This window comes from Trichosurus vulpecula, chromosome 1 (genome assembly GCF_011100635.1).
Source record: "Trichosurus vulpecula isolate mTriVul1 chromosome 1, mTriVul1.pri, whole genome shotgun sequence".
Lineage (NCBI taxonomy): Eukaryota > Metazoa > Chordata > Mammalia > Diprotodontia > Phalangeridae > Trichosurus > Trichosurus vulpecula.
The window spans coordinates 11,377,901-11,401,667 of NC_050573.1; the positions used below are offsets into that span (position 1 = coordinate 11,377,901).

The following is a 23,767-nucleotide window of genomic DNA, read 5'->3' on the forward strand; positions in this document are numbered from 1 at the left end:
GGAGTTCATCCTCCACCTCCCTCAAGATCTTGCTCCAGAAGGGGGGAAAAGCAATACTTTTTCCTTTTCAGGATCTCTCTCTGGGACCTCTTCATCTCTCAAACTCTCACTCCCAAGGTTCCTTCCGCCTGACAGATGTGAACAACTGACAGGATTTTCCTCAAAGCTGGGTCCCCTTCCCCTCTCCTTCGATCCCAATGGGCAGCTGTTGTAAACCCCATCCCCCACCCCCCAGCCTCAACTGGTTCTTACCTTCTGGGGGGAAAAGAAGGGGAGTGTCCCATGTGTCCTGATACAGGCCAAGTGCTCACTTCTCCCCTGTGGAGCTAGCACATGATAGAAGCAGCGTTTGAACCCAGGCTTTTCTGATCTTTCCACTCTACCATGAGTTCCAGCCCCGACATTCTCCCTCTGCACCCCATCAGTCACTGCTATGTGAAATCAAAGTCACTCCTCATCAGGCTAAAGGTAGGGACCCCCGCCCTGGGGTTTCTTTCATATGTAATCCTCCCTTTCTAGTCCCCTTTAATAGCTTCCACCTACAGGAACATTTTAGGATGATTTGCACATGGAAATGTTTGTGTAATGATAATAATGAGGAGCATTTATATCGTGTTTTAAGGTGTGTCTCATTTGATCCTCACAACAGCCCTGGGTAGGTGTGCCATAATTATCCCCATTTACAGATGAGGACACTGAGGCTGGACCAGGTTAAGTCACTTGTCCATCCAGATTCATGCTCATCAGACTTTTCAGATGACAATAAGTTGTAGCTCACACATTGGAAAGCAGTCAAGATCCAAGAGAGTCTTGGCAGGCTAGCGTGTTGGGCCAAATCTTATAAGATGAAATTCGATGGGAAAATTTTAAGTCCAAATTTTATACGTGGATTCAAAAGATTCATCCTAACCATGGCAGAGGCTGGAGAGTGGAGTGGATAGAGCCTCAGTATGCCAACAGTTTGTTGGGTAAAGATCAAGGGGTTTTTGTGAACTGTAAGATGGACCATTTTGAGTTTGATGCAGCAGCTTCAAGGGCTGACTTGCTCTTGGGTTTCATTGGGAAGGGCAGCGTTTCTGGGAACAGGGAGGTGACAGCCCCAATGTCCTCTGCCCTCCTCAGGTCTCATCTGGAGAATTGGGTGGTGCGGTTCTGGGTGCCATAGCTTGAGGTGGACTTTGATAAGCTGGAGAGTGTCCAGAGGAGGCAGCCAGGGTGGGAAGGGCCTCCATTCCACGGCCTTTGAAAATCAGCTGGAGGAATTGGGCCTATTCCCCCTGAGGAAACAAAAGAGCTGAGGGGAGGGTTGCAATAACTATGCTCAAGTCACCTCCTTCTGAACAGGGATGGTTTCATTCTTTTTATTTGCACCCCTAGTGCCTACCAAGGTGGCCCAGTGGATAGAGCACTGACCTGGAGTCAGGAAGGCTCATCTTCCTGAGTTCAAATCTAACCTCTGACAATTACTAGCTGTGTGACCTTGGGCAAGTCACTTAACCACTATTGCCTCAGTTTGCTTATCTGTAAAATGGAGGACTAAATGTCAAACCCCTCCAGTATCTTTGCCAAGAAAACCCCAAATGGGGTCACGAGGAGTTGGGCACTACTGAAATGACTGAACAACAACAACGTCCCTAGCAAAGAGCCTGGCAACGATTGATGCTGGTTAAGTGACCTGGATTAAATTTTAATAGTCCTGCAAAAGCATTTCATAGGATCATAGACCTTGGACAGGAGCTCCAAGCCATCTGGTCCAACCCCATGGTTTTACATATGAGGAAACTGAGGCCCGAAGAGATTAAGTGACTTACTAAAGGGTTACACAGGAAGTGATCACCAGAGGCAGGATTTGAACCCAGGCTCTCTTTCCACAGTCCCCCATTTCTTCCATCATAGGCCCTTGTTCTAAGCTCCACTCCCGGATAAGTTATACGGATGCCTCTTTTGGGGAGAGTTTCAGTTATGTTAGTCACAGAACACAAGGTTGGGTTTTCCTGTGGTTTACTGTTACACCAAAGTGTCTTTTCATCAGAAAGAATGCACCTGTCACACAGCCACCTTCTCCCCTTAAACAAAGGGGTAGCACTTAAGATATGCATTGTCTGTTTATAATGAAAACTTTTTCAGAAAAATGGAAGTGGGTATGCAGGGCAGCAGCAAACATTTCGTGGGCCTGGGGTTGAAAACCTTGTTAGACATCTTACACCAAGATAATGTCAAAATGGGTGCATAATTTAGACATAAAGGGTAATACCATAAGCAAATTAGGAGAACAAGGAATAGTTTACCTGTCCAGTCTATGGAGAAGGGAAGAATTTATGACCAAATAAGAGACAGAGAGCATTACAAGGTACAAAATGGATAATTTTGATTGATTACATGAAATCAGAAAGGCTTTACACAAACAAAAGCAATGCAGCCAAGATTAGAAGGAAAGCAGAAAGCAGGGAAACAATATTTATAGCAAGTGTTTCTGATAAAGGCTTCATTTCTGAAATGTATAGGGAACTGAGTCTAAATTAATAAGAATACAAGTCATTCCCCAATTGAGAAATGGTTAAGGATATGAACAGGCAGTTTTCAGAAGAAGAAATCAAAGCTATTATAGTCATATGGAAAAAAAAGCTCTAAATCACTTTTGACTAGAGAAATGCAAATTAAAACAACTTGGAGGTACCACCTCCCACCTATCAGATTGGCTAATATGACAGAAAAGGAAAATGACAAATGTTGGAGGGAATGCGGGAATATTGAGACACTAATGCATTGTTGGCAGAGTTGTGCAGTGATCCAGCCATTCTGGAGAGCAATTTGGAACTATGCATACCCTTTGACCCAGCAATACCGTTACTAAGTCTGTATCCCAAAGAGATAGAGATAGAGAGCGGGGGGGGGGGGGGAGGGACTTTTTTGTACAAAAAGATTTCTAGCAGCTCTTTTTGTGGTGGCAAAGAAAAGAACTGGAAATTCAGGGGATGTCCATCCATTGGGGAATGGCTGAACAAGTTGTGGTCTATGATTGTGATGGAATATTGCTGTGCTGTAAGAAATGATGAGCAGGAGGATTTCAGAAAAATCTGGAAAGACTTACACAAACTGATGCAAAGTGAAGTGAGCAGAACCAGGAGAACATTGTATCCAGTAATAGCAATATCGTATGATGATCAGCTGTGAGTGACTTAGCTATTCTCAACAGTACGATGATCCAAGACCATCCCACAGGACGCATGATGAAAAATGCTCTCCACCTCCAGGGAAACAACTGATGGAGTCTGAGTGCAGATTAAAGCAGACTGTTTTCATGTGGTTGTTGTTTCTTTTTTGGTCTGTGTTTTCTTTCACAATGTGACTAACATGGAAATATGTTTTTGCATGATCACATATGTGTAACCTATATTGAATTGCTTACTGTCTCAGGGAGGGTGGCAGAAAGGAAGAGGGAGAGAATTTGGAACTCAAAAATTTTAGAAACAAAAGTTAAACATTGCTTACATGTAATTGGGGGAAAATAAAATATTATTCTTCCATGAAGTTTTCCTGGTTGGCAATCCAGCATTCTGCCCACTTCACCAGTTTAAACCCCTTTGCCTGAAATTTGGGGCTCTCCACAATCTTTCACCTAGTCCCTGCTGCCTTTCCCATCTCATCGCTCATTATGACTTTCCATGATAATGTCCTCTATGCTGTGTAGCCTCTGACCAAAGTGTCTAAAGGACATCCCTAGAGCTGCCTTTTCTCTCCTGTCTCTGCCCCTTTGCTCAGGCTACTTACTCTCTGGCCCAAAAAGTCCTTCCTCCCTCTCTTTGCATGTTGAATTCCCACCCATTCTTGGGTGGGGGGAAGGGGAGGGGAGACATATTGTTTTATTTTTATCTAAATACATTTTGTTGATATATTTTGTTTTTACATCATCTACATTTCCCAGTATATCCCTCCTTCCAGTCATTCTTTATAAAAAAAAATTTTGAAAAAAGGGGAAAATAATCTAATTCAGCCCAAGTGGTCAATCCAAGAGTATTTCCTGCCCGTTGTACCTCGTCACGTCTCTTCTTTGGAGCCAAGCTCTGTCATTACAGTTGCAAAACATTCCATTTCAACGGTTTTGTTGCTGTTCTTTCTATTAAAATCGTGATCAACGTGGATATGTTCCCCTGGTTCTGCTTTCTTTACTCTGCCTCAGTTGCACACATTTTTCCATGCTTCTCTGGATCCATCCCATGCACTGTTTTTTTACAGCCCAGCAGTATTTCGTTCCCTTCCTCATCCCTCCTGAAATGTAATTTCTATGAAGCCTTCCATGATGGCCCATTCCACAGACTGTGTCCCTAATGTATTTATCATGTAATTGAGGGCATTCCAGTCACCGGCGCTCGTGTCGTGTTGGACTATGAACTCTGTGAGGCTGAAGAATGTGTCTTATGGAAGCTTTCTGTTTCCCATGGGGCTTCATACACAGTTCTGCACACAGTAGTTGCTCAATCAGTGTTTGTTCAATGAACCAACGACTCTCAACCTGCGACAGAAGAAAGACTCCTGCTGGAGCCTAAAACTTGCTCATTCCCTGACCCACCAGAGATCGGTCCAGCTGCAAACTGGCCAGCTCATCTGAGTACTGGAAAGTGGGCGCTGCCCAAATGCAGAGAGTCAGAGAAGTAACAGGATCCTGTCCCTCCTACTGGAAGGGATCTCAGAGTCTAGCTAGTCCAGCCTGCTTGTTTCATAAAAGTGGAAACTGAGGCAGAAAGGTGTTGTGACTAATTTTTCTTTCTTTTTTTCATTTTATTGACATCATCTGTTTTTGCATCACCTACATTTCCCCACGCTTGCCTCACTCCTCACCCCAACCTTCCCTTGTAATGAAGAATAAGAAGAGAGAAGAAAGAGAAATTGAGCAAAACCAATCAACCCCCAACGTCCATCAGCCATGTCTGACAGTTTATGCCACGTCCCATGCTCCCTCACCTCAGCTGCATTGACTCTTCAGAGCCCAAGCTTGGTCCTTGTCATTATACCATGCTCAGTTTCATTTGTAAGTTCACTTTTCAAAAGGTATTTTTATTGAATCCCAGTCCAGCCCTTCCCATCTTTCTGTTACTGGCTCCTAAGTAACCGTGACCTGTGTGCTCTGACCCAGCCTGCTGACTGTATCCTGACCTTGGCTCTGGCCGGGAAGTTTTCTGGTTCCATGATTCCTCTGCCCGGTCACTGATTTGGGATACTGCAGGACAGAATATTGACTAGGGCACTGGACTTGGAGTCAGGAAGACCTGAGGTCAACTCTTACGAACAGGGCGACCCCGGGCAAGTCACGGAAGCAGGCCTCAGTCTCCTCATCCGTGGAATAAAGGAGTTGGGGCTCGGTGGTCTCCAGGACCCTTCCCAACTCTCTGTCCATGATCCTATGATCTGAGGCGCATAGAGGAGCCGCATACAGCAAAGCTCAGCTCCTGCTCTCTTCAGTTTTCTTCATCTGTAACATGGGACTAAAAGCCTTTGTTCGGAGGGTGACGGGGACCAAGGATGGTGCTTTCCACCCCTTCCTTCCCACCCTCTTTGTCTGTGGAGATTTAACAAGCCGCGCCCCGTGACAATGACACGCAGAGTAGATCATGCCAAATGCCCGGCCGGATGAATCAAATGCTTGAGTGAAGGCTGCTGGGAGAAACGGCAGCCATCGCAGACGTGCAGATGATGGCACTCTGAAGTCAGAGAGTGGAGAGGGATCAAGGAGCCTCTTGATGAGGGTGAAAGAGGAAGGTGTAAAAGCTGACTTGTTGGCAACTGATCCCATCACTTCCTGGCAAAGAGAGGCAGAAGGAATGGAAGCAGGGTCGGATTTTATATTCTTGGGCTCAAAGATCCTTGCCTATGGTGACTACAGCCGTGAAATGAAAAGAATCTTGCTCCCTGGAAGGAAAGCTATGGCAAATCTGGCTAGCAGGCTAAAAGCAGAGACCTCATCTTGCCCACAAAGGTCTGTATAGTCCAAGCTATGGTTTCTCCCAGAGTGATGTATGTGGACTCTAAGGGAAGCTGAGCACCACAGAACTGACACTCTTTAGTCATGGCGCTGAAAAAGACTTTGGAGAGTCCCTTGGACAGCAAGGAGATCAGATCAGTCAATACTTAAAGAAATGAAGTCACTGGAAGGTCAAAAACTGAAGCTGGAGCTTAAATACTCTGGCCACATCATGAGAAGACAGGACTCATTGGAAAAGACTCTGATGATGAGAAAGATTGAAGGCAAAAGGAGCAGGGGACGGCAGAGGACGAGATGGATGGATGGTGTCATGGAAGCAATGGACATGAGCTTGGACAGACTTTGAGAGATAGGGGAGGATAGAAGGGCCTGGCCTGCTGTGGTGCATGGGGTTATGAAGAGTTGGACACAACTGAACAACCACAAAATTACGATAATTAGATCATTTTTTTCTAGCCTAAGGGACATTGTGGTCCCCTCCTCTAATGCTTTATATACTTTATGTTACCAAAAAGTTAGGACTACAATCACAATTGCTCAGAGCCCCCAATCAGGAAAGTTCTGGACGTTTAGCCAGAAGCTTGGGTCTCTGCTGTAAACATTTTAAATTGAGATTTCTTTTTCTTGCCGTCCCCTGGCTTTATGGTTGAGACAAAATGCAGGCTTTTGCAAACCTTTGGGTAAAGAAGTTAGTAGAGTATGTTACAATGTCCATAAATGAATAGGCACCTAGGGGAAGTTGAAGAAAGAGCAGATTTTTTTTGAATGAGTAAAAATAAGAATTAGAATACATATTCAATAATTTACTTATCTGTGTTCATATCAGATCCCCCAAGGAGACTATAAACTCCCTAATGGCAAAAAAAAAAAAACAAAAAAAAAACCCCAACGATTTCATGTTTGTCTTTATGGCCCTGTGTTTAGCATATAGTGGGTACTTAAGAAACACTTGATGAATTTAATGAGAGATGGTGTGGTAGACTCTGGGTTTGGAGGAAGATGTGTGTATTCCCTCTAATGGGGCATCTTATAACCCATTCTAGTCTTCCCCTCCTCTTGGTAAACCATTTGGAGGATTCATCCAGGCTGGAGATCTTGGGCAGCTCATCCCTCTGTCTCCTGTCCCTCACTCTTGCTACCCGCCCACATCCTTTTCTGGTCCTGTATTTCTTCAAGGACCTGTCTCTTATGCTTCAGTCTGCTTCTGCTCCCCACCCTCCTCTCCATTGCCCTTTAGCTAAAAGAAGTCCTGATTTGTCCGACACTGGGATTCACAGATGCTTGATAGCACCAGGAAGAACACTGACATTAAAAGATTCTTAAAAGTGTTTATCTAGCTTTGTCAGACCGCCTGGCTAAGCCCACAAGGGTTCAGGCACTCGCCCGTCCCTGTCATGTTTCCATCCATGCGGTTGGACTAGGTTCAGTCCTGGGAAGCCTGTCCCATGGTAAGAGGAGGCCCCCTTTCTCACATTCTGCAGCTCACTAAACTCCCCACTCCAGTAACCCTGGGGAAAATTGTGTTCTAAGTCATGTCTAAGTTCCTCTCCCCCCAAAAAAGGTTGGAAGAAAAAAGTATTGAAGGTACCGATGAATCAAGTATGGCATAGGAAATTTATTCCTATACACAAAAGACATGTTAAACCTAAAGATGCATTTAACTAGAATTAACAGGATTCAGTGATTTAATTTGTGCTGACTGTTTCGATCTGCTGAGAGGCTGATACTCAAACTTCATCAGAACATAAAAGCAGCTTTGCAAGGCCCCAAGCTGAGGGCTAATCAGGCATTGTACCTTTCACCTTAGCTCAGGAGTGTCTGATCAGATGGTTCCTTTGGGCCATCCTCATTTCCTGTGGCCTCGATCTTGGATACCAAACCTTCCTAGGAGCAATCCCCCCATTCCTCAACCGGACTTTCAGGAGGCAGCTCAAAGTTGTCCTCACGTTTCTAAGGGGAAAAATGAGGCAGAGCGGCAGATTTTTGTACTTTTTTTTTTTTTTTGCATCCAATGACTCATTAGCTTCTTTGAGCCAATTAGGAGAATCTTCATCATCTCCCAAATATCATCCCGAGACCTGAGCCCATTTTCTGTATTCTAAATCCAATGGTCTTTCTTCTGTACCACCCTGGGGAAGGAGTCAGGTTTCCCACTTAAAAATGATTATTTTTACTTCCTCTAAGTTCCACAAAGAGAAGCCGCTTGGGGGTAGGAGATGGGGAGCAGGCCTCAGAATTAGGAAGATTTGGGTTCAAATCCCACGTACTCCCCGAGAGTTCACTTAACCTTTCATGGCACTGGGTAACTCTTTAAGACTTTGTGTCACAAAGCAGTTACTGATCTGCCTTGGTAAAGGTGTTTGGGGGGACAGTTACTTGTGGGGAGTTCCTTACACCAACCCAAATTCTAGTCACAACCTTCTCTGATCCTTGGGTAAAGCCCCTGGAAGGCTATCTATGCCAGTGGAGTCCAAGCTCGGGCAGGTCCTCCCAAATGGGAAAGGCTTCAAGCACAGGCTGGTTATTGATCAGACGCTTCTGCTGTCTGAGAACCAGCCCATTTAGGGTACGATTGGTTGGCCACAGGTGGATGAATTCTTTGGCCAGAGCCAGTCATGAAAAAGACCAAGTTCTTCTACCAGTACTTAGGTCAGTGGAGAGACCACCAGGTTATTGAAATACTGTAGTTGCTTTTATAAAAAGCTTTTGAGTAGAATCTAAGACATTTCACATGAGAAGATCCACCCCTCCCAACCAAAGCCTCAAGGCCAGCAGGGTTCAGAGGACTGTCCCATCTTTCTCCTTGGCATCCCTCATCCTTCCCCCCTCTACCCCAGGTCTGGCCCTAAGCTCCTTTGTTTGAGTGACCAAGAACTCTGCAGCAAGCTGGCTCTCTCTGCCTGCCCCTCGCCAGCCAGTGCGGCTCTGGGTGAGGATCCTGGTGGTCCCAGTAGGGTGCCTTGCCTCACCACAGGAACCAACGTTCAACAGGAAGGAAAAGATGACATCTTGCCTGATACTGAAGCAAGTCTGAAATTCAGGTTGGTTGCAGAAACAGGTGTGAATCCCTTTCAACAAACATTTGTAAGCTCAGAATGCTGGGGGATATGCAGAGTTTAGATAAGACTATTTCTGTTCCTATTTACCCTCCTAGAGCCCACAGGCTGGTAATAAGATAAGATAAAGACAGAAATAGTTACAATACACAATATTACTTCACAGAGAGAAAAATCTTCTGGGCCTCAGAAGGACATAGGATTTGCCTGGGGAGACAAACTTGAGGACAGTTTCATGAGCAAGCAGATGCTTCTGGGAAGGCCAGCGTCTTCCCTGAAAGCCCCCACCATTAGCCTTACCTCCTGTGGGCCCTGGCCCTGGCTCTTCCTAGTGCCAGATTCTGTCCCGTCTCAATTCCACCTGCCCTCAGCTGTCTTTTCTCCTCATCTAGCCTGTGAGCTCCCTAACCTCGGCTGATGTCTTTATACTTTGGTTGAAAAATGCATCCTGAAGATAATGACAATTAGGATCACAGACAAGTCTGATAAAAGAGCTCTGTATTTGGAGCCTGAAGACCCAAGTGCTGTTTCCCCTAGATCAGAGATGTCCAACATAAGGCCCACAGGACCCACAACAATCCCGAGTGCAGCCCTAACAAGACTAAATAGAATTGGGAAACATTTAACAAGATAAATAAGAATATGATAAGACATAGATAATGTTACTGTGTGGTTTTCTAAGTCTACATGTACTCATGATTAGGCATTCTCTCTCTCTCCTTAATTTGTTGAATCCCAGAGCAGGAAGCAAGCTCTTGGAAGGCAGGGCCTGTTTCATATGTCATCCTTTCTTTAGCACATAGTAGGCATTTAATAAACGTATTTCATCCATTCTTGATCTCCCTAGCGGCACTTAGTAGGTGCTTGGTAGATGTTTGCAAGATTGGATTGTTAAAGGCCTCACCATAGACCTCTTGGCATTGGGCAGTTTGCTTCCTCTTTCTGGGTCTCAGTTTCTTCATCTGTAAAATGACAGGGTGGAATTAGGCGATTTCTACATTCCCTTCCATGTCAGTCAATGGCACAATCAGCCGTGTAAAAACAGCAGGAGATGCTCTCTCAGGGGTTGGGCTGAAGCTTCTCTAGGGGGGCCAGCCACTGGAAGAGCAGACTCCAAACGGGCTCGCCACTTCATCTGCAGGCAGTAGGACCCATGGAGCCACCATCCCACAGCCAGGCTGGCTGTACCCTCCCCTCAGGGTTTCCCCGACTGTGTGATTCTGGGGCACTAGTCACTGGTACCTCTGAACCCCTTCATATCAATTAGCTCTTACAAATGGACACTTACTTCTAAAAGTATTTACTCCCCAACATCCTCGGGGCACAATGAAGGGTGGACTCATTCATAGCACATTTCCCACATAACATTAGTCCCATCTAGTTCAGGTCCAGATGTGCCATGACTGTTCGATGAGTCCCCATCTCAGCTCCCAGCAGCCTAGGTTCCAAAGGTCACTCTTTGCTCTCGGGACATCGATGCTGGGCCAGTTGAAAAACCAGGCATGGACTTGGATGACCCGAATTCTGAAGGCTTTGTCTCCTGGCCTTTTGAAACTCACAAGGTCAGAGTCTGCCATCTTCACCTGAAATGGAAAACAAGATCCAAAGCGGACCAAGAACCAAGGTCCATGTTTATGAGGTCCCTTCGGTCTAGTGGGGAGAAGGCCCAAGGTCCCTCTCATTAGAGCTGATCAGGCACCATCAGCAAAGGAGTCAAACCAAGAAAGATGATCAGAAAATAGGAACTGAAGCTAATTAAGGACGATTTTACAAATAAAATTTCATGTTTTTCAATAAAAGAAAATCTGTTCTTTTCTTCTTCCCATCCTCCCCACCCCACATTGAGAAGGAAAGAAAAACAGAACTCCTATTACATAGGGAAGCAAAACAAAATTCCTTCATTGGCCATGTCCAAAATATACAAGTGCCAGTCTCACCCTGAATCCATTCTTTCTCTGTTGGAGGGTGGGTGGCACGTGTCACATGAGTTCTCCGGAGCCCTGGCTGGTCATTGCAGTCATCCGTGTCCACAAATACTTACACCTTTTGGAAGGCTCTCCAAGTTTCCATTCTGAAACTTCAGCCAATCAAAAGGTTGCTGTCCACTATGGTTCACCTGGTCAGAACCAGTTGCAAAATGTCTCTGCTTGCTCCCGAATTGCTCCCCGGCTCTTCCATTATGAGTTGTCACAACCCTCCCAGAAGCAGGATCCCTCACTTCTTCTACATGGAGAGGAGCTGCAGAGGGGCATTTGGCACATGTGCTAGACCCCTATCCCGTACCTAAGGCAGGTCACTTCCTGGACTTCAGTTAGCTGGAAAATGAAGGCACTGAATGACGGCATCTCTAAACTCCTGATTTTCAATCTTATCACCCTATAAAGACATCACAAGCCTAGGATATTCCGATAAAAACTGAAATGGAAGAATCTTTACGAAACTGTCCATTTTAGCTCTTGTCAACCCCATCCCTGTTTGTTTTATCACTAATTCTTTTTTTTTTTTGGAGGGGGGAAAGCAGGGCAACTGGGGTTAAGTGACTTGCCCAAGGTCACACAGCTAATAAGTGTGTCAAGTGTCTGAGACCGGATTTGAACTCAGATCCTCCTGACTCCAAGGCTGTCATTGCTCTACTCACTGCGCCACCTAGCTGCCGCTGGTCACAAATTCTTATCTCTCTATCCATGGATCTGGGATAATTTCTTCCATGCGTTTATCATAAATTTGTTTTTGATAGCACCCTTTAGTCTAAATCATGTAACCATTTTTATTTCCTCTTGTTACATGGTGTAAGATGTTGGTCACTGTCTAGTTTCTGCCAGGCTGCTTTCCAGTTTTCCCAGCAGCTTTTGCTGAATAGTGAGTTCTTGCCCCAATAGCTGAGATCTTTGTGTTAATCCAGCCCCAGGGTACGGTCTCATTTGCTCCTGTATATCGTGTGTATATTGTGTGCTTCATCACTGCTCGACCTCTCTAGTCTCAGGTTGTTTTGATGATTACCCTTTCACAGTAGAATTTGAGCTCCGTTATTTCCAAAGCCCAGATCCTTTTGGATCTTTGTCATCAATTCCCTTGAAATTCTCGAACTTTTGTTCCTCTTGCCCAAACTCTTGGGCAGCTAGCTGCTCAGGAGACAGTCAGAGATGGCTCCAGAGGAGAGGGTGAGGCTGGTGACTCTGCATAGCCCTCTCTCACTTAAATCCAATTCACTTGCCCGGATGTCACGGTCCTCTTTGAGAATGAAGGAGGAATAACAAGGAACAGTCCCGAGAGAGAGAACAGCCTCAAAGTATCCTAATGTGATTTATAGGTTCACTACGCCCCACCCCCATTCACACTGGCAGGCTAAGTCTCTAGAACTTACTTGGCTGTTGAGGTTTTCAGTATAACCCTGAGGGTCTGGGAGCAGCTTCTGGTACTAACATGAGCCACCACTGGTAAACTCCTTCACTGATGACCAATTAGCCGGTTAGACTTCATTAGCTTTTAGAAATGGGTATTTACTAAACGGGGCACAGTTTGTTGGTATAACACATCCCTTCACTTTGGGAGCACTTTCCCCCCCTCCTCTACCCAGAGATCTGGGGAAAGTGGGTTCAAGCTGAGAGAAAGTATTCACCCCAGGGGTAATTCACAACTCCTGGTGTCAGATATCCTTCCCTGCCCTTTGTGGAATCCTCATGGATTCCTATGGCTCTCTGCTGGGCTTTCCTGAGCATGTCTAGTCTGTCTTACTTCTGATGTAGATGTCCCAGGTGTCAGCCAGGTGGGGTACACTGTCCACAGGAAGTCCAGAATACTTGGACCTTTCAACATTCCCAGGGTGGGGCCAGGGAGGAAAAGGAGACAAGGGCTTTCTTTTCCCCTTAATTCAAAGCAATTGGATTAGGGAATGTCAGAGGTGTGGGCAGAGGGCACTTAGAACATAGAATGCCAAGAGGTGTGTCTGGGGGGGGGGAGGGGGCAGGGTGCTTAGAAAATGGAATGGTGATGTTGAAGTTCTGGGGTGCTCAACCTCAACAGTGGCGGTGGTGGTGGAGGTGGAATGTCAGAGGATGGGGGAGGGTCCTTAGAACATGGAACGCCGAGGGCCTTAGGGGAGGTCCTTTAGAACATGGAATGTGTGTGTGGGGAGCTTAGATCATGGAATGCCAGGGGGGGGGTCTTGGAACATGGAATGTGGGGGGAGGACACTTAGAACACGGAATGCCAGAAGGCGTCTTTGGCCCATGGAATGTGGGGGGAGAGAACACTTAGAACGCCGCGGGGAGAGCGCTTCAGAGCACGGCCCGCCCGGCCCCCCCGGGGTGGGGGGGGGGCGGGGGGGGTCCGGAACCCCGGGGCCGGGGGCGCGGTTTCCCGGCGGGGCGCTTTGGCAGGTGCGCGGGTGGCCGGGACTTCCGGCGTTGCCGGGGCGCCGCGGCGGCGGGCAGGCGGGCGGGCGGACGCCGGGGGATGCGGCCCGAGGCGGCGGCGGCGGCGGCGGGAGCGCGGGCGCGGGCACGGCGCGGGGGCGCGGGCGGCATGGCGCGGGGCCGCGGCGGCGGCTGCTGCTGCTGCGGCGGCGGCTGCTGCTGAGGGCGGAGGCGGCGGCGGCGGCGGGCGCGCGGGCGCGGGCGCGGCGGCCTCGGCCTCGGCGGCGGGAAGGAGGCGGCCTCGGCCTCGGCGGCTGCTCGGGCTCGGCGGCGGCCTCGGCCTCGGCGGCGGCGGCGGCGGCGGCGGCCTGGGCGGGCCCGGGCTCGGGCCCCGCGGGCTCCATGGCCCGGGGGCGCTGAGCGCCCGGCCCGGCCCGGCCCCGCCTCGGCAGGCAGGCAGCCCGGGGGCGGCCTCGGCCTCGGACCCGGCCCCGGCGGCCGAACAATGAAGCTCCTGAAGCCTACCTGGGTCAACCACAATGGTGAGTGAGCGAGCGGGCGGTGACAGCGCGCCAGGCGGGGGGCCCGGCCCGGCCCGGCGGCGGGAAGCGCGGCCGTTTGAAAAAGGCGCCGGCCTCCCGGCTCCCCGCAGCCCCGGGACACGGGCGCGGAGGCCGCCGGCCTCGGACGGTTGGACCGAGGGCAGCCCGGGCCCCGCACGCGGCGGAGCCCCCGGCCCGGCAGCCACGCGGTCAGAGCCACTGTCCCCGGGGCCCGGAGCCGGGGTGCCGGCGAGGGGCAGGCCAAGGACACGCTGAGCCGGGGGCCCCAGGGGAGCCCCGATCTGGGGAGCCGGGCTCAGAGCGCCCCCGGGGCTGCTGCGGCAGGGGTGTCCGCTGGACTCCCCGGACCCCGGGAAGTTTGAGCGTCCGCGGTGTGACCTGGGTTCTAATTCGGGCGATGGCGGCGGGAGGACACGGAGCCCGTGGCCGCTCCGGGGGTCGGGGAGGGGGGGGTCAGGGGCTGGGGGAGGGGCAGAGCATCCAGCCCTACCTAAGGTCTCCGTGGCCGCTGCCCGGCCTCTGGCTGTCCAGGCTGCAGGAAGGTGCTTTGCGATCTTCCCGGGCTCTCCGGGGCGGCCCCGCTGCTTCTCCAGGCCGGGCTAGGGAGAGCCTTCCTGGGGGGCCCGCGCCTGTGCCCGGCTGCCCATTGTTCCTGCCTGGGACCCCCCCCTCTTTTGGTTCCTTCTATAACTCTTGAGCATTGCCTGTATCGCCCGTGGCAGCCCAGGCCGGATTCCACCACCCCCGGAACAATGCCTTCCCAGCGCGTCCTGGTCAGCTCAGGGCCTTGGCCGCCATCTCCTCCACGGAGGCTTCCTAGACTGCTCAGCGGAACATGTTCTGGCTTTTCCCTGAGCTAGCACCACGATTGGGCCTTGTTTGGGCCCCACTCTACCGGATTTGGAGCTGGGAGGTTTAGACAGGGTGACCTTGACCTCACTATCAGCTCTGTCATCTGTGAAATGACTGATCCCGGTAAAGTCTGCCGGGATGCTGCCCTGGGCCCACAGCTGGAAGGGACCCGACAGGTGGGGCAGTCCAGTCCTTTCATTTTACAGATGAGGAAACCGAGGCCAGGCCAGGGGAAGGGACTTAAGCAAAGTTATCTCACTAGGAAGCAGCAGAGCTGGGGTTTGAGCTCAGATTCTCTGACCCCCGTTTCCAGCAGGCTCTCCCACCCCATTCACCGTGTGGCCTTTCTGAGGGACCTTTGTAGGCACAGGAGGGGCTTCAGGTGCTAGCCCTCCCATGGCCCTTCTCACCACCTGTTTGGGTTCATGGTGCGCGTGCTTTATCTCACCTGCCAGACCTTGGTTCTTATGGGTTGGGCTGGCCTGGTGCTTCCCGCCAGCACCCATCCTGGGGCCCTGGACCAGTAGGTGTTGTCTGGGTGAGTGAATGGAAGCGTGAGTGGAAGTGGTTGTCTGGTTTTCTTTCCTTTATTCAAAGAGCAGCCTTCTCTGAGACACCAGCAGGGGACACGAGAGGAGTAAAAGGCCCCGTATCTATCACCAGGGAGCTGACGTCCTCTTGGGAAGCAAACATTTATTTTGGTTGTTTCATGTCCCCTGGGCCTCTCAGGAGGATAGTGCTGCCTGGCCACTCTGGTCCCCATCCCCGTGGGTTCATAGCCTGCTAGGGGCTTAGCATTGTGTGGATGCCGGGGCACTCGCTGTGTGCACATCTTCTGATACATTGGGTGTGTGAGAGCCCTCCATCTTCAGCTGTCCTTTAGAGATCACTACCAGAGGGCTAAGAAGGTGGCCTTTGTTTCTGGGGGAAGGTGGGGTGAGTCTTTGCAGAGAACAGCTGACGGCAGGCGGCTGACTCTTCTGGCCTGCTCGACTGTTTTGTTTAGTTCTGGGCCAGGTCATTGTGCAAGGATGGGTATTGCTGCCTGAGCTTTCCAAGCTGTCTGTCCAGCTGTATGTTATATTATGGACAGCCACCATGCTGTCACCACTGGGGTTTTCCTGTATAGGTAAAAAGGTTGGAGTAGAAAGAGCCCCGGATTTGGAATTAAAGGGCCTGGTTTCCAATCCTCTCTGCTTGGGTGATCATGGGTCTTGGGTCCCAGAGGATGTCTGTGATCCCGCGGCTTCTTTTACGAGGCTCCGGCACATGCTAAGCTGCGGGCCGGCCAGTGCAGAAATGCTCGTTACTCAATAATGGGTCACTAGGAGTTGGTTTTTTTCATACCCTTCAAAAAGATGGTTTGCTGAAGGGAAGAGGACATAGACATCCTCGAAGAGAACTGGAATCAGTCCCGATTCTTCACGTTGCTGAAGGGACGAGCCGTGGATACAGTCAAGGAAAGCTTCCTGGCAGAGGCGAGTCTGGCAATTACACACAAGCAGTATCTCTGTCGAGCACCGGTGAGCCCATGAGCCACCACATAAAGGCCTCCTTCCATCTGAATGATGGCTCTGGTGCAGAAGGGTGCGCCACGGCATCTCTGTGATCAGATGGAGCCAGGTTTGTGAATGGAGCTTAGGAGAAGGGAGTGGTAGCCTGGGAAACACAGAGACTGCGATGGAAACTGATGTATTTTCAGAATTCTGTAGCTGTTAGACCCGAGGTCAAAGTGCCTCAGACTCTGCGTGACCCTGGCCAAGTCACTTCAGCTCCGTCTGCCTCAGTTCCCTCAACTGTGAAATGAAGATATAATAGCACCTACCTCCCAGGGCATGTAGTAAGCACTTTGCAAATTCTCCTTTCCTTCCTTCCTTCTCCCCTCCTTCCCTCTCTTTCCTTCCTTCCTCCCTCCCTCTTCCTTCCCTCCCTCCCTATCTTTCCTTCCTTCCTTTTCCCCTCCTTTCCTTCCTTCCTTCTCCCCTCCTTCCCTCTCCTTCCTTCCTTCTTCCCCTCCCTCCATTCCTTCCTTCCTTCCTTCTTTCCGTCTTCCTTCCTTTCCTCCTACCTTCCTCCCTTCCTTTCTTCCTCTTTCCCTCCATCCCCCCTTCCTTCCTTTCTCCCTCCCTCTCTCCCTCCCTCCCTCCTCCCTCCCTCCCTCCTCCCTCCTTTCTTCCTCCTTCCCTTCTTTCCTTCCTTCCCTCCTTTCTTTCCTTCCTTCCTTCTTTCCCTCTTCCTTCCTTTCCTCCTTCCTCCCTCCCTCCTCCCTCCTTTCTTCCTCCTTCCCTTCTTTCCTTCCTTCTTTCCTTCCTTCCCTCTTTTCTTTCCTTCCTTCCTTCTTTCCCTCTTCCTTCCATTCCTCCTTCCTCCCTCCCTTCCTTTCTTCCTCTTTCCCTCCCTCCCCCCTTCCTTCCTCCCTCCATGCCTTCCTTCCTTCCCCCTCCTTCACTCCTTCTTTCTGTGCCTAAACAAGTTTATAAGGAGACTGGGCTTTTTAGTTGCTGTTTTGTCCCCCACAAGGTAGCAGCACCAGCATTCCGCAGAGCACTCACAGAGTGTGGCACAGGTACCATCTCCAGGGAGCTTCACAGTAGCTTGCTGCTTTAGGAGTTAGGCACTGTACTGCCTCTAGTGTTTGCAGTTGAGGTAACTGAGGCTCAGAGGTTCAGTGATCTGTCCCTGATTACAGGCCTCCTCGGTGTCTGGTGAAGGAGGTGTGCTCCCATTATAGCTCGATTTCTGTCCAAGTAATTTAGAGCATTCACAGCAGCTGAGAGAAGTGATCTGGCCAGAAAAGTGTGGATGATGTTTAAGGGCTCCCAGGTGCTGAGCATGTGTGTATAAAGAGGGGGTTCCAGCCACTGTGCAGATGCAGTCTAAGAGGTGTTTATTAAGTGCCTGCTGTGTGCAGAGCCCAAAGAGTCCCTGCCCTGTTTTGGAGGGAGAGGTGCAGTATGGCCCCTTGCAGAGCACTTGAGAGAGATCAGGGATGGGCTTCTTGGAGGGGTTGGCACCTGAGCTCAGCCTTGGCCAAGGGTAGGATTCTGAGAGATGGCCATACGATCCAGTTTGTTTGGACTGCAAGAGTCACAAAAATAAGTGTGAAACGGGAGCATGAAAACAGATTGTGGGGGACTTGGAGGCTAGGTGAGGTCAAGGAGGAGTTTATCATTTCTCCTGGAGGCTTTTAAAAATAATTTAAATTCAGGCTTTCTCTCTGATATCCATTCACCTTTTAAAAACTGCTGTCAAATTTCCTATTGGTGTCCCTTTTTCAATTGAGAAACTTAGCAGCCACAAAAATGCTGCCAAAATATCCCACAAAAGGTCCTCAACTAGCCACTGTGACTTTGCCTTACTGACAGAAGCAGTGTGCCCAAACTCTGTCTATCAGGTCTGGCCTGCTGGGAAACCAGGTGTTTGTCACAATTCTTACCCCTTAAAGTGTGTGCTTGGCAATACAGAATGTGTCCTCAGCAGGTGGCAGTACACTTTCTTTTTGGGAGTTGCCACTAGGATTCAGGAAATGGGCAGAGGTGAAAGTGATCTCAAGTCAGAAGAAGGGGCCTGTGTCAAAGCACGTGGCAGGAGGCTAGGGCACTGGTGGTGGCAGGTAGAAATATCAGCAGGCATCTAAAAAACCAGAAGATAAGATGACTGGCAGTAGTAGGTACAGACAGAATTTGGCTTGGCTAAAGTTGAAGAGAGTGTGTGTGTGTGTGTGTGTGTGTGTGTGTGTTTGTAGTGACTTCACACTTGGCATTGTTAGGGACAGGCTTTGTGTGTACTTCTGGAAGGAATAATTGGACCATGCATAGTCCTATTTATGTCTTCTTGGACACAACTGTTGGTTTCTTAGGGTATTGAGTTTGGTGTTATTTCAGGCTCTCACAGACAGCTCAGACTGAGGACCCACCAGCTTTCTTTGTATCCCAGGACCAAGTCTGAACATTTCCAATTTGGCCTGAGCTCCACAAATTCCTAATTTGGCTTTGGGTCTGAGCAACATAGCTGTGGACCTGTCCTTGGTTTGAGCTCCAGTAGATAACCCTCAATTGGAAAGCTCTGCAGGTTCAGATCTCTTGAACTGTAGGCTTCTCCTTAGTCTGGGCTTCTTGCCATGGTCATTCTGCTGCAGGCTTCAGATGACTCTGGGGATTCCTTGTTCTATTCCCTGTTCTATTGCTTCTGTTCTTGTGCCTTGCTCCATAAACAGGCCAGGACCAGTGATCACACCACCCCAGATGTAGATTCCTCCCTCAGGCCTCACTGAATCCGTGGCCCAGCACTGGGTAGTAAGTGACAAAGCTGCCACTTGGCTCCTGTTCCTGCTCCTCGAATAGTGCCAAACTCTGGTGCCCAGCTGCAGGCAGGTCTTCAGTCAGTCCTGGGGTGCTCCTGGCTAGATCTCAACCTCAGTTTCCACCAATCTCTGTTTCCCTGGGCTGGCAAAATGACTCACTATGGATTTCCTGATCAGGAGTTGGTCTGGTGTGTTTTCTATATCTTTATAGATGAGGTAAGGGGGAGAGCTGGGCTGTACTGCTTCTTGCTACTGTGCCATCTTGGCTGGTCTCAGGAACAGTTATTTTCAACTAAACAATCTCTTCTTGGTTTTCTCTTACTCAAATACTCAAAGGACCTGTGATCTCATTGATATGAAAATTCCCTCCAGATATTCAGATTTGTGCCCACTGCCCATATTATGCAACTTTAGTTTCACCAAAGGAGATGTACCCAGCATGCTGGCAGACGTCCTTGCGTTCCCCCTGGTATCTCGAGGGTACCTGTGGAGCATTAGGGTTGCCCACCAGGCATATTTTTGCCCTCTCCAAAGAACTGGCCCTTTTCTTCCTATCACAGTTCTTTGAGGACATCTGTAATTCTAGTCTCTATATTTCTTCATTCACTCTCTGTTGCCTCCAGCTCTCACCCACCATGTGCCTTGCCATTACCCTCCTCTGCCTGAGAGATTCGTTTCATTTGGATGCTGTTGTAGCCCATGTCGTCTTGTTATACAGCCCGGTCAGTGGAAGGTTGGCGTTACAAGGAGGGACTTCTACTTTCATAGGTTGGCATCATTAGAGGAGCTTTGCAGTTTCCTGAAGGCAATGCTCGTCCCCTTTCCTCCTCCTGTTCAAGAGGGGAATGGGACATTTTAGTATTTTTTAAACCTTTTGTTCTTGTGTTGGTCTCCTTGAGGGCAGGGCTGGTGCCATCCCCGTGGTGCCTTACAGAGAGAGATGCTCAAAGATACTTGGTAAATGGACTTGTAAAGGTCCCAGGTTTCCCAGTCCTGGCACAGACATTCACATCTAAGTAACTGAGATTCGGTTGTAATCGCTACGAGTGTGTCCTGTTCCTTCCTGATTTAGTCCCTTTCCCAGACTGGGAAAAGGTCTTGAATGAGTCTCGTGGGTCGGAGTATTTCCAAAAAGTAGACTAGAATCCCAGAGGAGGGCAAACAGAGAAGATGGAAGTGTGGAAGGAACGCGGAGGAGCAGCCGCTGCTTGTGGCTAGAAGAGCGGCTGCCTCCTGCCAATAGGGGCATCTTGGTTCTGGCCTGTCGGTGGTCAGTGGATTCCCGGTGGTCCCAGGTCTGACCCCTTTCTTCCAGTCTCGTGATTACGATGGCTTCCTTGGCAGTTCCTAGGCCACCAGGTAAAAAGCATTGAGGTAAGCCTTGGGAACCAAAGAGTGAATGGAAGCACAATTTATCACCCGATCCAGCCCAGTAAGTCCATCTCCATTTGCTAATTTACCCATTCCAAATGGTGAAAGCAAGCATTAGTAAAATCAGTCAGGAGCTTAAAGATAGTGTAGACAGAATCAATCTGCTAAAGATTGGTGGGCTTTATTTTAACTGATACATTTTATTTTAAATTACATCGAGAAATACCAGAAGCGAGAACAACAGCAAACCCTGAAAAACTCTTAGGTGATGCAACACCAAGTGCCTGTGTAGGTGATTTATCAATTGTTAAAAGAAGCCCGGACTGTGCTTTAATTGGTTGGTGGCCTACAGGGCCTTGTGAAAACCATTTAGAAAATCCGTCGTTTTGATATTCTGATGTTGGAGTCCAGTCAGTGTAACTCCTTTATTTTTGTAATTATATTTTTTCCATTCAGCAAACATCTGTCTTCTCTCCCTCTTCTAATTCAGTGTGAGAGATAAACAGACAAAACCCTTGTTATAGACATGTGTAGCTGAGCAGAACAAACTTCTGCACTGGCCATGTCCAAAAGAAATCATGTATGTGGTCTCATCCTGCACCTTCTCTGTCTTTATCTCTAGCAACTGGGTTAGAGTTATCCTAGCTGACATCCTCCTGCCTGGCTCTTCTCCCTCCGTCCTGACCTCTGCAGATGTCTCCCATCCTGTCCTTTCTGCAGAGGAGCGTACATCCTCATGACCTAACTTGGTTCCTTGCAGATGGAATCATAGATTAGAGCTGGCAGGAGCCGTAGAGGTCATGAGCCTAAGGCCTAGGCCCTCATTTAATGAAGAAATGGAGGTTCTGAGAGGTCAGGTCACATGCCCAGGGCCATAGAGCTGGTAGTAAGTGTCTGAGGCTGGATTTGAACTTGGGGCCTCCTGCCTTCTGTCCACTCCACCCGCAGCTGCTTCTAACACAGAGATGCTTAGTAAATGTTTAAGTGAGTTTGAACTAAAGACCTCTAAATTGGGACTGTTTGAAGAGTGTTGAGGTTGATAAAACCTTTTATAGGCTTTAAAATCTCATTTAATCTTCCTAGCAGTTCTGTGTGTGTGTGAGAGAGAGAGAAGGGCTGGTGCAGGTATTACTGTCATCATCTCTGTGTCTCTAATGGTAGAACAGAGACTCAGAGAATTTGGACTCCCTGGCTCACCAGATTTCTCTGCACTTGGTGGGCAGCAGGACTGGTGGAATAACCCAGTGGTTGTGAAACTGATCCCGGGAATGCTGGGATCTCAATGGCTACCCTTAATTTAGGAGAATCCATACGCTGGAATGGATCGGGTGCTGGGCCAGAGTCAGCTCAAACGGTTCCAATTCCACCTGAGATACTCACTAGCTGTTTGACTCCCAGACACCACATCACCTCTCTTGGCCTTAGTTTCTCATCCAGAAATTGAGAGTGTCAGACTCAGCTGTCTCTGAGGTTCCTTCCACCTCTATTGATGATCCAATGATCTCTATTAATTCACCAGTTTTTCAGCAGCAAACAAGTGTTGCCATTTACTAGTGAGTGTTATTTGGTCCATGAGGAAGGTTTGCTAGGTTAATCTTTCTGAGAGAAAATTCCTTAGTTGTTAGGGCAATTTTCTTGAAAATAAACTGTATTTTTTTCTGACTTACTTTTTTAAAAATTAATTTTTTTTCCAGTAGCAAAACCCATCTTTTCTACCCTCTCAGCTCTTCTTCCTGCCCGTCAAACTGGGACAGGGCGGGGGGTGGGGGTTGGCAAACCCCTGTTACAGACATGCATTCAGGCAGAACAAATCCCTACGTTGCTCATGTCCAAAAATATATGTCTCAGTCTGTATCCTGAGTCCATCAGGATACAGGCTTTATCCGAGGCCTCTGGCATTGTGGTCCATTCAGCAGAATTCTTACATTTCTCAGAGTTGTTTGTCTTTACCATGTTGCTGTTACTATATAGAGTGTTGTCCTGGTTCTGTGCACTTCCCTCTGCATCAGTCCATACAGTCCTTCCCAGGCTTCTCTGGAGCTACCCCCTCCGTCATATCTTTCAGCACAGTTGTATTCTGTCACCTTCATAGACCATTTTTCGGCTGATGGGCCGGCCCCCTGGCCTCAGTTTCCAGTTGTTTGCCAGCACAAAAAGAGCTCCTATAAGTGTTTTTGTCCAAATGGGTCCTTTTCCTCTTTCATTGATCTTTTTGGGGTGTAGGCCTAGGATGGGTATGATTGGGTGAAAAGAGGCTTTGCACTTTAGTGCCTTGAGGGTGCAGTTCCAAATGGCTGGACCAGTGAAGACACAGTTCCACTGGCAGTGTGTTCATGCGCCTGTTTTCCCCAGGTCCTTCTAGCATTTTTCTTTTTCCTTTTTTGGTAATTGTTGCTGATCTGGCTGACTTGAACAAAGACAGGCAGCATGGTGTGGCAGTAGAACGAGTGCGGGCCTTGTGTGACTCTGGGCAGGTCAGGTGATCTCTCAGCACTCCTTCAAGGCAGCTCAAAGCCTACCGATTTTGGATCAAAAAGTTCCTCTCTGGGTACCCCTTTACAACCAATGAAATCACCTCGTAAGTCATATGTATAAAACAAAACAATGCCCCTTCCCCACCTCCTGGCTATTGTACTCTTTGTGTCTAGGAGCTTACTTCTGAGAGGCCTGGGGAGAATGTAACTGATAGGGGAGTAAATGAAAGGTTGTTTACAGAGGGCCCGCTGAACAAGTTGTGCTGTTCTGAACTCCTCCGCTAGGTGGCAGGGTATAGCTGGTGACTTGGAAGTCCTTCCTCCATCACGAGCTGCGTGACCATCTGTGCCTCAGTCTCCTCGTCTGTTAAATGTTATGAGGATCACACGAGGTTAAGCCCAAGATAAATGCCAGTAATTATTAAATGGAGGGTACGAGTCAGCCAGTGTGGCCAGAACTTAGGGTAGATGAAGGGAAAGAACATTCATCAGGGTGGGAAAAACTGGCGGGTACAGGTTGTAGAAGGCTTTAGAACTAGACTCACCAGGCCGAACCGGCCCACATGCTGTTTCAGAGTCAGCAGGGAGACCCTGAAGTGGCTTGGTCAGATCTGTACTTTAGGAAGATGGGCAGGGAATGGATGAGAGAAGTGAGAGATTAGAAGCACGTTAGGGCATCAAGCATTTATTTTTTCTCTTTTTTAAAATTCGGTGTTTTTAAAAAATTTTCAGTTCCAAATCTTCTGCCTCCTCCCTTCCCCCTCCCCACATTGAGAATGCAAGAAAAACAAATCCCATTACAAATATGTATAG

General features: G+C 48.9%; 1 protein-coding gene across 1 annotated transcript in view; it reads left to right on the forward strand.

Annotated features, from left to right (window-relative positions):
- The first annotated feature begins 13,868 nt into the window (after positions 1-13,868).
- Positions 13,869-23,767, forward strand: part of LOC118848617 (protein HIRA) — an 89,861-nt gene continuing 79,962 nt past the window's right edge. The window contains exon 1 of the mRNA XM_036757588.1: positions 13,869-13,933. Coding sequence (XP_036613483.1) covers positions 13,897-13,933 — 37 coding nt within the window. The 5' untranslated portion in view covers positions 13,869-13,896. The remainder of the gene's footprint in view (positions 13,934-23,767) is intronic.